The sequence below is a fragment of the Danio rerio genome, chromosome 21 (assembly GCF_052040795.2).
Source record: "Danio rerio strain M-AB ecotype USA chromosome 21, GRCz13ab, whole genome shotgun sequence".
Taxonomy (NCBI): Eukaryota; Metazoa; Chordata; class Actinopteri; order Cypriniformes; family Danionidae; genus Danio; species Danio rerio.
This window is the reverse complement of record NC_141041.1, coordinates 10,873,268-10,887,846: the sequence shown is the minus strand read 5'-3', so window position 1 is coordinate 10,887,846 and position 14,579 is coordinate 10,873,268. Positions and strand designations below refer to the sequence as shown.

Genomic DNA, 14,579 nt, shown 5'->3' with positions numbered 1-14,579 from the left:
ATGGAAAGACTTTGATTGATTGAAGATTGAACAAACATATTTTTTCAAGAAGATTAACTTGCACGGATTAATTGTTCACCTTAACCGGTGAACCGGGAGTGTTTTTCACAGAAACCGGAGCACCCGGAGGAAACCCACCCAAACATGGGAAAAACATGCAAAGTCCACACAGAAATGCCAACTGGTCCAGCTGGGACTCAAACCAACGACCTTCTTGCTGTGAGGCCACAGTGCTAACCACTGAGCCACCATGCCGCCTGAAATAAAACAACTTAATTAAATGAAAGTTTCGACTTTTGAATTTAATGACTAAAATTTACTAAGAAAGTGACATCACAAAAGATTTACAAGAAGTTTTAATTGTCAGCAATTGATTAACTTCTGTTAACAAATGGAGACATATTGTAAAATAATTATTGATCAATTACCCTTCAAAAAAATTTGCAACACCAATCAATTTTCCTGCGCATAAGATCATGGGGGCTGAAATGTCCCTCTGTCTAAATGCTTCATTCTTTAAAGTGGCCATTTTTGAGTATTTCAGTTTGGAACGACACTTCAATATGGCAGCTATGGCTGTTTTTTTTTTTTTTTTTTTTTTTGTTTTTCTGAAATGTGCTTCAGAGATCGATATATCCTGTTTGGAATACAGAGAGTTTCAGAGCCCTCTGGTTTATTTCATGAAGCTCTGAGTATCAGCATCGGATTCAAATGTATTCACTCGATTGAATATGCGTTATCGGTGGTTATCAGCTGATAAATATGGGCCAGTAGGGGCCTTCTGCAACTACTAGTAAGCTCAGAAGGCTGTAATCAGCAAAAGATAACAAAGCTGTTAATCAGCTAAAGATCCCATGACGAGAATTATTTATATTGTTTATTAAATTTTCCATAATTGTATTTTATTAACGTCTACCGCTACCCCAACCCTAAACCCAGCCATCACAGTAATGTATAAACAGATCTGCATCTGGAGTCTTCTCTATTACTATAGATGATTAACCATCATAATTATTTAACCTATTTATTAAATTTCCCATTAATTGTATTTTATTAACGTCTACCGATACCCCAACCCTAAACCCAACTGTCACAGGAATGTAAAAACGGATCTGGATCTGGTGTGTTCTCTATTAGTATGGGTGATTAACCATGTGGATGGATGATAACAGCCTTTTGAGCCTACTAGTAGGCACAAAAGGGCCCTACTGACCCATATCTATCAGCTGATAACCACTGACAACACCCATTCAATCGAGTGATAACATTTGAAGCGAGTGATATCAGAGTAGATTTAGAGTTGCCAAAACCAAACAAATTCAACCTGGCTTAGATCAGGTTTAGTGGCAAGTTTGAGATTGTTCGAAATATAAACATAATCATACCTCAAATAAAAATCAAAAACTACAATATTGCTACAAGTTGTGTTCTTTAACTAACTCATTTTTACTTAGTGAATGGGGAGTTTTATTTTTCAGAGACTGGTGCATTTGAGTGGATTGTTGGGTTCATTTGGGCAGGTTTGAACATGCAACTACACTTGGATCCATACCAAAACAAGTTTGAGACTGGTTAAAATGAAAACAAACTCTGGAATTGATCACTTGAAATGAGAAAGAAATTTGACCCTACTGAACAACAAATCTTAAAAAGCAGCAGTTTGTGATTCCAGCTAAAAACCAAAGATGAAGACCCTTTAATGCCTGTAAAAAGTGTTATTGCTCTTCATGGATTGTGAGAAGTCTTGAATCATGTTATTAATTATATGTCATACCTTGTCAATCCGTCATAACATCTTCCTCTTGATGAATAACAGTTTTACTTCTTTTCTCTTTGGCGCACTTTAAAATGTTGCCTTTTAAAAGTGAAAACAAGAAAAAAATGCAAGATTGTAAAATTTAACTCCATATTTAGGAACAAAGCAAACAATCTGCAATGCCCTGAAGTGAACAGACTGAATAAAAGTACGTTCTCTTCATAATGAGCCTCGTTGTAGACTCAAGGTATTTTTGACCTCCACTTGCTTTTCTGTTTGAGCTCTGTTCCCATCAGCAGGCTGGCATATGACTCATCCCATTATTCAACTGCAGTCGTCTTTCATCTCAAGCACATCCATTTCTTCCCTCTTTTTTCTTTCACTGAGCCTGAAGAAAAAACTGATCGACCCTGAGAAAAAAAGCAGCCTCATTCTGACTTTCAAGTTAGACTTTTACCTTGCACAAATCAACATCACGTCCAGCCAGAGGCGTCTGAATCGTTTCAGAACTGAATCAAAGTGTACGGCGGGTCTTGCAACACTGAATTTAATTTACTGCCCCAATATATTTAACTAAACTCATACATTTTAGAGTCCCTCGAGTACGGTACATGCGAAAAATAAAATCATGGTACCACCTCAAATGAAGCAGAAGGCTGTAAGGGATTCATTTGTTTTTGAGAAATTGCTTTCTCATATGATGCAGCCATTCTCATCAGAGAAAGCCTGCAGGGAAAAGACATATCGACCATGATAAAATAGATCTGGAATAGAGTGCTTCATTAAATCCAGACCGTCGTCGATTGTTAAACTCATTGACCTATGCTTAGCTGAATAAGCATTGTTATAACAAAATAAATTGTGATATGAATATTTAAAGCAAATTAGGAGGAGTTCAACAGGCTTTTAAAAGCATGGGATTTATTAAATTGTCTTTTTAACCAGTACATCTTTTAGTTCAGATCATTTAAAATTGGATTACATGAATCAGTTTAAACAAATGTATGAAGCTTTTTTCCCCCCTGATATGTATTTAATTGATTTTCTCTATACAGGGAATGAAGGAATTAAGAAGACAAGTAGAAGCTTTACCTGTGGTGAACTACAATCTGCTTAAATACATATGCAAGTAAGTGTTTATTTCTGTTTAATTGTGGCTCGTCACAGTAGAACAATGACAGTGTTTCATTATAATATATTTGGTAATACTTTATTTTGATAGTCCGTTTGTTGACTTAAACTCAACTCAATTCATTTCTAGAGCCCTTTCAACCAACCACAAAGGGTACCAAAGTGCTCCACATTATACATGCAAACATACAAGGAACCAAAGTACATTCAATTCAATTCAATTCAGCTTTATTTGTATAGCGCTTTTACAATGTCGATTGTGTCAAAGCAGCTTCACATAAATGGTCATAGTAACTGGATCATTGTAGTTCAGTTTTTAGTGTTTAAGTTCAGTTCAATTCAGTTTAGCTCAGTTCAGTGTGGTTTAAAATCATTTCTGAGATTCCAAACTCATGTACATGAGCTCACAACACATGATTAAAAGCTAAAGAAAATAAGTGTGTTTTCAGTGACCTCTGAAAAGACTCAACAGTTGGAGAAGTTCTTATGGAGAGTGGAAGATTGTTCCAAAGTCTTGGAGCTGCTACTGACAAAGCTCTATCACCTCGACATTTCAAGCATGATCGTGGAACTCGCATATAAAAAATCTAAGAGATCTTACAGTTTGGAGTATGTTAATTAGCTCGAAAATATACTCAGGGGCCAGGCCATGGAAGGATTTAAAAACATTCAGCTGTACTTTGTACTGAATTCTAAACTGGATTGGTAGCTAGTGTAAGGAAACCACTACTGGTGTGATGTGCTCTCGTTTTTTTGTGTCTGTTAAAAGCCTGGCAGCTACGTTTTGGACCAGCTGCAGTTGCTAGAGAGAGGCCTGACTCACACTAAGATACAATGTGTTGGAATAATCCAGACAAGAAGAGATGCAGGCATAAACAATCTTCTCCAAATCTCTGAAAGAGAGGACAGACTTCAGCTTGGCAATATATCTAAAATAGAAAAAAACTATTTTCGACTGCCACATTCATTTGGCTATCAAATTTGAGCTCCATTTAATTTAAGCTCAAATTTAATTTAAGTTACATTGCATCTACATGCCAACTAATTCTCATTAGATTAGAGGTAGACTGTTACTGTAGGTTGGGGTTAGGGTTAATGTAAGTTGACATGTACTTGCAACGTTTCTTTTAGTCAGTTAAATGTCTGTTGAAGGAGCATTATCAGCAAATATTAAGAAAACAGCTCACTAATACTTAATTGGACCATCAAAATAAAGTGTTACCATATATTAAACCTGTTAGTTTTGTGCTTAGCACATGCAAGGCACTGGTAAAGATCGACGATTAATGTTAGTTTGGCAAGCTGAACAAATTCTGTATTGTACAGGAGACACAGAGGAGATTGATTAACAATGGTTTACAGCCAATCAGGATGCAGAACACAAAGCGCTGTAAACAAAATGAATAAAGTCAAGCATGTCAAATTGCACAAAAAAAAGTCGGCGAAAGTGCAAGCTGAGAAAGGTGAACCACGTTATAGCGAAGAACCACTGTATTTTATCATTAGGATATGAGATGACTTACAGTTGTCAAAACTTTTAGCCCCCGTTTTTTTTTCCCCCCACAATTTCTATTTAACTGAGATAAGATTTTTACAACACATTTCTAATCATAATAGTTTTAATAACTCATTTCTAATAACTTATTTTTATTTATTTTATGTTTGCCATGATGACAGTACATAACATTTTACTTGATATTTTTCAAGACACTTCTATACAGCTTAAAGTGGCAATTAAATGCTTAACTCGGTTAATTAGGTTAACAAGGCAGGTTAGGGTAATTAGGCAAGTTATTTTATAACGAGGGGGTTTGTTCAGTAGACTGTCAAAAAATAGCTGAAAGGGGCTAATAATTTTGACCATGAAATAGTTTTTAAAAATTAAAAACTGCTTTTATTCTAGCCAAAATAAAACAAATAAGACTTTCTCAAGAAGAAAAAATATTATCAGACATACTGTGAAAATTTCCTTGCTCTTTTAAACACCATTTGTGAAATATTTATTTTTCTTTTTCTTTTTATTTATTTTTATAAAATAGTTATATATTTATAAAAAAGAAAAAAAAATTAAAAGGGGGGCTAATAACTCTGACTTCAACTGTATATCGTAATATGAGATTTTTTTCATATCTCGCAGCCCTATTTTCAGCAATCAAATTCTATTTATAAACAAATTAAAAATAAAGTAAAAATGTCACAATTTGCTTCTCAATCAAATGGGTACATACAGTGTCAGAAATCGGCTACATTGTCATTTTTTTTTTCTCTTATCCAGGTTTTTGGATGAAGTTCAATCCTACTCAGGTGTGAATAAAATGAGTGTACAGAATCTGGCTACAGTCTTTGGGCCTAATATTCTGAGGCCAAAGGTTGAGGACCCAGTGACTATAATGGAAGGTAGGATTTCAACCAACCTCTCTCATTTCAGACATCTCTGAATCATAATTATGTTCTGACGTTTGATCGATGTGTTTGTTTCGTCAACAGGAACAGTGCTGGTCCAGCAGCTGATGGCAGTTCTGATTGGTCAACATGACGTTCTTTTCCCTGCCGAAGAGGAGCACTCTAGCACCCTGGAATTGGTCAATAATAACAATAATGAGACCCAAAAACAGCCTACCAATGGGCAGCTTCAAAACAAAGAGAACAATAACACCACCGGGGCACGACAGTGCACTTGGGATGCCCCCGAATCACCCAACCGCACTCCTCTGGACAATGGCTCACCCCGTTCGGGAAGCCCACGTAATGGTTTTACAGGACAGAAATTCGAGGTGACCCGCAGTCCACCATTAGCGGTAAAAAAGAATCCAGCTTTCAGCAAAGGTAGCGGGATTGTCACCAATGGATCATTCAGCTCCTCTTCATCGTCCTCCGGTGACGCCAATCAAGACAAAACCCAGACTCTACCCAATATGGGAACGCTCCATGCCCGTCGTACTGGTGCGATAAAGGGCTCAGGCACCAAAATGGGCGTTCAAAATGGTGTGGTCAGGATGGGTGTATCCAGCACGGATGTAACTAATGGGACTATAAATGCGAGAAATGGACTCTGGGTTCCTAATGGTCACGTCACAATGCGCGATGGGAAAAGTCGAGAACCTGAGCACCAGCAAAACCGCCTGTCTACTTACGACAACGTACAAATCCACCAACAACAGATGACGCAACCTAGCCTGAGCAGCAGCTGTGAGGACAAGCAGAGCGTTGATAGCGCCACATGGTCCACTTCCTCTTGCGAAATTTCCCTGCCAGAAAACTCAACCTCATGTCGCTCCTCTACGACCACATGCCCGGAACAGGACTTCTTCGGCAGCAACTTTGAGGACCCTTTGCTGGACGGGCCGGTGCAGGAGGAGAACAGACTGGCGCTGGAGGACAGGGAGCAGCGGACCAGTAATGGAGGAGGCAGGGGAAGCAGAGGAACCAGCAACAGCAGCGATAACAGCGATACGTTTCCTGTCACCAATGGACCGACCAATCACAGCGCACTGCACAGCCTGGTTTCCAGTCTTAAACAGGAAATGCTCAAGCAGAAGAATGAATATGAGGCCAGGATCAAGAGGTAAGAATCATGAACTTTTAAAGCTAATGGTATCAAGTTAGTGCTTGTCTTTGGCTCTGTCTGTTTAAACTTGGTCTTAACGAAATTATTTAGCTAGAAATTATTTAGCAAGTGGTGGAAACAGTTTAAAAGGTTTTCCTCTTTGAGCAGTTGAGAATGCATAGGTACTGTACTTGGCAACACATTTGATTGGATTACTTGTATTGTGTAGATGCTCATGTGGTTGTTTTTATTATTTTGTTTCCTTGTTGTTTTGGATAAATGTATCTGTCACGTTAGCGAGAACATAACAGGAACAAAAACAGGTGTAGAATCCAAGTGCAGAATTGAATGACGATTGTGCAGTGAAAGTGACAAAAAATACAAAAAAAAATACAAAGTAACAAACAAAATAAACAAGCACTTAAACAGTATAAAACTCGAACTAGACTTTGACAACTAAGACAAGATACAGAGCAAAATCAGGAACACATACCAATAAAGACGACAATGACCAACTAACAAACAGGGGATGAATGGTTGTATATATAGTCCAGGTAATCAATGGAGAAACAGAGACAGCTGTGATTGCAATCAGTGTATATGAAAGACTGGGTGTATGCGCGAATGGATGTATGGAAATGTAGTTCTTAAGCCACTGTAGTTTGCTGGGAGTAGCTGGCGAACTACAGTGGCATCTTGTGGACAAACAGTCATGACAGTATCACCAAAAAAAAATTTAAATTTGTAAAACATTAAAAAAAGTTACTAAATAAAATTATTCTTTAAAAAATGAGGGATTAGTTTACACAAAAATTAAAATTGTGTAATTTATTACTCACAGTAATGTTGTTCCAATCACTTGAGACCTTGGTTTATCGTCAGGACATAAATGAGCATATTTTAGATGAAATCAGAGAGCTCCCTCATCCTCCATACACAGAAATGGCCCAGAGACCATTCAAAGTAAAAAAGGAACCAAAAATATTGTCAAAGCAATCCATGTGACTTCAGTGGCTCAACTTTAATCATACAAAGCTCACTTGACACAAAACAACTTTATTCCAAGTGTTGAATTCAACTAATTTTATTAAAGTTCTTTGTACATGACTGTATAAAATGGTCAATTTTAAATATATAACAAGTGAATATTAGGAGTAAGTGAAATGTTAAGTATACCCAACAGGCACAGGATGTCAACATGACGTCAGATTGACATTGACACCCCAACGTCGTAGGACATTGCATTTTCTTTGGAAATGGAAGCTGGGTTAACGTCAGAACTTAACGTGAGGTTAATGTCGGACAGACTTTGCATTTTGGTTACTTTCCAACCAACCTAAAAACAACAAAATATCAACGTCTAATGATGTTACAGCTTGACGTTATGTGGACGTTACCAATATGACGCCTATCAGACCATACCTGCCATACCTGGCGAATAAGTGTCAGTATTTGATGTCAATATGTTGTTGTTTTTTTTGACTTTCCATCACAATTTAAAATCAACAAAACATTACTGTTATTTTACTTCATTATTGGATGTCAAAATAAGTTGGTCCTTAGACGCTGGTGACCTAAATCTAACTTAATATCTAACTTATGATGTTGTGTGTCTGCAGGGTAGGAAGGATAGTCAAGGTGCTACATATGCTCCTGTATGAATTACAAAGGTGTTTGATTTAAAATTAGTGGTGTTTGAAAAAGTCCATGGAAGTTTCTTGACTCTGGTGTCCATGAAAGTAAACATTGTAACCACTCCAACAGATTGACCCACTCTTCTCATCTTCACTGTAGTCTTGAACATCGCAATCTGGAGCTGGAGGCGGTGATGGCGAATCTGCACGAAGAGCTGGACCAGGAGAAGAAGAAATACACCATGGTGGAAATCAAGCTGAGGAACGCCGAGCGAGCCAAAGATGACGCGGAGAAGAGAAACGAGATGTTGCAGAAAGAGATGGAGCAGTTCTTCTCCACCTTCGGAGACCTGACCGCAGACCCACGACGACCTGATCGAGCAAACACCATCTGGATTCAGTGAGGCCTGTTTTTAAAGTTATCTTGTTAAATAATATTGGTCATATTTGAACAGGACACTTTATTAAGCTTCAGCCTCTCCTCAGCATGGCATGTTTGGTGCCACACAGCTGAGTGAAGCCCATTGAGCCAAATTGTCAGCTGAATGTGGACCAGTTTTTGGATTGAACCCGTTTATGAAGAGAGACGATGGATGATGAGGTGAGGAGAGCGTTAAAATGAACCATTAGATGATGGCAAATTCTCGAAGGACGTCAGGAACACGAATGTCACTCGTATTTCTTCTTGTGATCTAACCAAATGTGTCCTTGAGCTGTCGCATTTGTTCTCGTGTACATAAAAAAATGCGAAAATTCCATGATGTCTGTATAAATGCTAATTCATGTTCAATGTACGTACTGATATTTAAAGCGGAGAATTCATGTGTTACATATAGGTTTTATATCAAGGCTTTTCCTTGCACTTAAAGCGTTATGAGTTGCTATGCTGTTTTCTGGTATGGTACGACGAAGTATGAAATGTGGCCAACGTTGGAATATCGTTCTGTCTGATCGGTTTTGTTTTGCGTAAGTTATCATGGGAAATATTCATCAGTATACAAATATGATGTCTTTTAACTTCACTGTAACAGATTTTATGGAAGCGTATCGCCTTAAAATGGTAATTATTAAATACATTTCAGACTTTTCTCTGAATTGCAGGTTTATATCTCACAATTGCACGTCGTAAACTTGCATAATTGACTGTAAACATCACAACTCTAAGAAAAAAGGCTTTTATGTTGGGTAAAGTTTTAAACAATTTGCTAAGTCAGAATTGTGAAACACAAACTTAGAATAGTAAAAGTGTCAAAGTTTCGAAGAAAAGTCTCAATTGCGAAAAAAAAAAATTCTCACAATTTTGAGTTTACGAATTGAAACGTTCAATTCTGATTTTGTCATTCGTTATGGTCGGGCAATTTTTAATTCTAAGCTTGAATAATAAAGGCATAATGACCAAAACTCACCAATCTAAATTACATCATATAAAGTGAATTCTGAACAAAATGTTAATAGTTTAAATGTAATTTAATCGTGACTAATTGCATACAAAATAAAAGTGTGTGTATGTGTATATATATATATATATATATATATATACATATATAAATATATACAGTGCTCAGCATAATTGAGCACACCCCATTTTGAAATAACATTTTATATTTTTTATCCATTTCTTAATGTATTTTGGTTCATTTAAACAAAACATATTTATTAAACAGATAAATTTATTAAAATATTATTTTAGTCACCAAACATATTCAGAAATTGAAATATAATACAAAATAAATACAAGCAAAATATTGCAAAAAAAAAAAATTAAACCTACAAAATTCCAACAAATATTTTGTTTTATATATTTTTTTGCTTCTCTTGATTTTTCCTCTTTTTTTAAAAATTTGTTTTTAATATTTTTCTCTTATATTTAAATTTGGATGTACTAGTTTTTGAACTGTTGTTGTAAGTTATTTTGTTAGATAAGCTCCACATTTGGTTTCAGTACTGACTAATCTTATGTATATACACAAATATAATATTGCTTAGCTTCCTATTAAAAGTATTTAAAAGATAGATTTTTGAGGGGTGTACTTATTAATGCTGAACAGTGTATGTATGTATGAATATATATATATATATATATATATATATATATATATATATATATATATATATATATATATATATATATATATATATATATATATGCACACACATACACATGTACATACTTTAAAAATATTACATTTTATATTTAAAAATAATTTAAAGTTATATATAAATATTTTGTATATAAAAAAACATATATGTTTATACAGTACATACATACAGGGATGTATTTATATATACAGAGTACACCAAAATTATGTAAACTTAAGCTTTTATTTTGTATGTGATTAGTTGGGATTAATCTTCAACAGCATAAATGTCAACACTTAATTCCAAGTTGTGAACTCAAAACTGCTAAATTTAATCTGACATATTATCCCAGTTCTGTCTTTTTTCCCCCCAGAATCGAGAGATAAAAACACATTTTCAAAACATGTCGAACGCAGGGCTCAACAATAGGGATGGCCCGGGGCCAGCGTGAGAGACGCTTGGTACAGTAGACAGAGTCGTTACTTGACCGACTGTGCCAGTGCTGCCTTGTCACTAAATTTTAATTAGCCTGTGACTATTTGTCAATTGTGTGCAAATACAGTCTTAAAATCGAGAAAGTTTGTGCTTTTAAGCCTTTAAATAATACCTTCTCTGTGAATTCGTGAACACAATATTGCTTTTCGTTTCCTCTGATCTGATTGGATGTTGTGAGCACGTTATTTTTTCCATAACCTGGTAAAAACCAGTACAGCGAAGAGACGGCAAAATGACTGCAACATCAAATTATGAGGCTAAAAGAAAACGTCTGTTTCTAACGTTGTGGAAACACGTTCACATGGGTACAACAACGAAAAAAAGAAGGGATGTTTTGAATAGTTTGCTGTCACTTTCAAGTAAGCCACCTTTTGTTTTGCAATATTAAAATACCTGCACATCTTCCATATTGCTATATTTACTGCTAAATATTTTAACTTTTTTTAATATTACATTTTTAGATTCACAGACATTATTTTTGACACATTATTTTAAATATGTGGCTAAGAAATAACTATTTATTGCTTTTTTTTATATTTTTTAAAGTGAAAATTTTGGCAGGGCAAGCAAAAATCGGAACCACTGTCCAATCGGACCAGTAGAAAAACATCCTTAGCGTTAAACCCTGGAACATACATTTATTTATAATTGATGATTTTAAATCACAAGATAAAAACACAATTGCAAGAAATAAAGTTAAAATACCGAGAAGTAAACTAGGATAGCCAACACAACCTTACAGCAATTCGTAACTTTTTGATTCAGTGGCTATTTCATATAAATTTGTAGGATCTCATCCATGCAATTTAGTATAATTTGCTCATCCCCCAATGACGGTTGTATTTAGTGGTGAGGTTTGGTGCCACGCCTCCTTTTTAAAATCCTATATTTTCGTACGACTGAACTTGTACGAATTCGTACGAATTAGCCTCTAAACTGACAAAACATAAAATAGTTGCGTTTCCTCGTGAGATCGGGCTGGATAGGCAGGTAAAATGTCTGAGGCGATTTCTTGCAGTTTCACAACTGTTTTTTAAGTCGTAAATAAATTTTTAAAAATCCTACAGATAGTCTTATATTAAAAGTCTAATGCTGGGTTTACGCCGAATGTGAATGTAAGTGTCTGCACGAGTAATTACATACAGAGACACGCTTGCCGTGAAGCCACATAATTCATTTCAATTGTGGTTTTTTGCACGAGTTCAAAAAATTCAACTCTAGTGAAACATTTGTGCGAAATAAAAAAAGGGAATGTACGTATTTGCAAAAGTAGATTACATACAGAGTCAATGCAAAACACAAAAAACATTTTCTGAAAAAAATTTCTGCTAGACATCACACGTGTGCAGTGAACGCACACAATTCGCCTCAATCATGTCTTCATGCGCGAGTTCAAAAAATCGAACTCTAACTAAACATTTGTGACAAAATAATATGTGAATGTAAGTGTTTGCAACTGTAGATTACAAACATTTTTTACAAAAAAATTCAACTCCATAACAAAACATTTGCACGGGACAAAGCAAAGAAAACGTAAGTAAATTAGAGCGAGTGCTTGGTGTCTGCTGTAAACCCAGCATTAGCATCTTACATAAATGTAATTCTGATTTTATTTCACTAAAAAAATAATTAAATACTGATGAAGAACGTTGTTTTTTATTGCCACTGCATTTCCCACAAGACCAAAAGCAAGCAGAGCAGGAGGCGTGTAAATACTTGTGTTTGTGGTTTGCTGGACGAGAGCAGCATCTGTTCACATGAAGACTGAAGCTTTGACCATGGATCTTGCTGTCTGTGTGTTTGGGCTCTTTGGCTTTGTCTCAGCTCTCCATGCTTCTACTGTAGCCTTGATGCATTCGGTGAAATGCAATGAAATTAAATTATGTGACCTCATATTAAGTTGTCGTGTGTTTATTGTGTTAACCAGCGGGTTGGAATGCAGATGCAATCTGTGGGTGGTCTGATATTTACAGGCACAAAATGAACTTTATAAATTAGTATAACATCCTCCTAAACTATTGTTGGAAATCATCCAGGAAAAAATAATGCCAGTGTGCCTTAGTGATTGGTATTGAAATGTTCGGTTACAGTATGAATCTTCAAATATGTGACATAAAACATACAGAATGATACACATTTGCTAGAAATTATAACAACACATTCAAAATGTTATTAAAAAACACAAGAGTATCTCAATATAAAGTGGTGTATGGATAGATATAAGTGGCTACAAGTGTTCTGACATTCTTCAAAGTATCTTCTTTATGTTAAGCACTTCTATTGCTTTTGGAACTACTCAAGAGTGAGCTCATTTTCATTTTTGGGTGAACGGTCGTTTTAAACTCCTCTCTAGACATCTAATGCCACCCTGTTGCACTCTGGGAATGCACATGTTCAGCCAGTATAATGGTGCTTTTTAATCTAAAGATTGCCTCAGTGTATTTGACCGTCAGGCCCATGAGGTTCCTGTGCTCTCCGTCCCCACTCCGCACTGGATAATAGGCTTAAAGCAGCCGGACAAAGTAAACGCAGCCCACAAATTCCATTCTGAGCTGCTGATGACAGAAACAAGCCATCCAGGAATATTTTCACGCCAGGATTGATGTGAAGAATACAAACCTCTGGAAGCCGGACAGAAGCACAGATAATAGAGGTTTTGATTCCATTTTATAGAACTAAACCAAATGAAACGGAGGTTCACTGTATAGAGCTATTGAGATGATAAATGTGAGAGTGTGTGTGTGAAACAGAGAGTTTAGTCAAATGGAAATAAGAACTGTTTGGAGGTCCTGATAGCTACTCAGATCTACCATTAACCCATTGAAGTGTGCTGCATTTAAATCAGAAATGTTACATGCACAGAATACATTTCGAAAAACTTCCAGGCTCTGGTTATCTTAAAACTTTACTTCAACAGCAAAGCATACTATAAAAAACATGTTAATTTGTTATAAACATGCAAATGAGTTCATTTACGCTTCATAAAACATGTTAGAAACACAGTAGCAACATGATAATCTATGCTAACCAAATGTCAGTTAATGTTAGAAAGATTGTAAACAACTGAGGACAAGGTAATTCATAAAACGTGAAAACATTAGCCGTGTGTGGTAAAACATGTAGAAACATAGTAGCAACATGCTAATTCAAGCTAACAAAATATCAATTAATGCTAGAAAAATAATAAACATAGTAAGATTTCATAGTGTTTCATGCGACATGTGAAAATATTAGTCATGTGTGTTAAAACATGTAAGAAACATAGTAGCACCATGCTAAACTATGCTAACAAAATGTCAATTAGTGCTAGAAAAATAGTAAACCTACTAAGGACATGGTATTTCATACAACATATGTGGTAAAACATGTTAGAAACATAATAGCAACATGCTAATCCATGCTAACATAAAGTCAGTTAATGCTAGAAAAATAGTAAACATACTATGAACATTCATACAATATGTGAAAACATGTTGTGTGGTACATGTTAGACACATAGTAGCAACGTGCTAATCTATGCTAAGAAAATGCAAATTAATCCTAAAGAAATGGTAAACATACTAAGGACATGGTATTTCATACAACATATGTGGTAAAACATCTTAGAAACATAATAGTAACATGGTAATCCATGCTAACGAAATGTCAGTTAATGCGAAAAATTGTTAACATACTAAGGACAACAGGGCAGCGAGGTGGCGCAGTAGGTAGTGCTATCGCCTCACAGCGAGAAGGTCACTGGTTCGAGCCTCGGCTGGGAGAGTTGGCATTTCTGTGTGGAGTTTGCATGTTCTCCCCGTGTTCGCATGGGTTTCCTTCAGGTGCTCCGGTTTCCCCCACAAGTTCAAAGACATGCTGTACAGGGAAATTGGGTAAGCTAAATTGCCTATTTGAGTGTGAAAGAGTGTATGGATTATTTCCAGTGATGAGTTGCAGC

General features: G+C 35.9%; 1 protein-coding gene across 3 annotated transcripts in view; it reads left to right on the top strand.

Annotated features, from left to right (window-relative positions):
* Window positions 1-9,163, top strand: part of arhgap24 (Rho GTPase activating protein 24) — a 254,743-nt gene extending 245,580 nt beyond the window's left edge. For all 3 annotated transcript variants that reach the window (XM_087300886.1, XM_087300887.1, XM_087300888.1), the window contains 4 exons: window positions 2,812-2,885; window positions 5,163-5,284; window positions 5,375-6,452; window positions 8,229-9,163. In XM_087300886.1, coding sequence (XP_087157012.1) covers window positions 2,812-2,885; window positions 5,163-5,284; window positions 5,375-6,452; window positions 8,229-8,472 — 1,518 coding nt within the window. In that variant the 3' untranslated portion in view covers window positions 8,473-9,163. The remainder of the gene's footprint in view (window positions 1-2,811; window positions 2,886-5,162; window positions 5,285-5,374; window positions 6,453-8,228) is intronic.
* The last annotated feature ends 5,416 nt before the right edge of the window (window positions 9,164-14,579 follow it).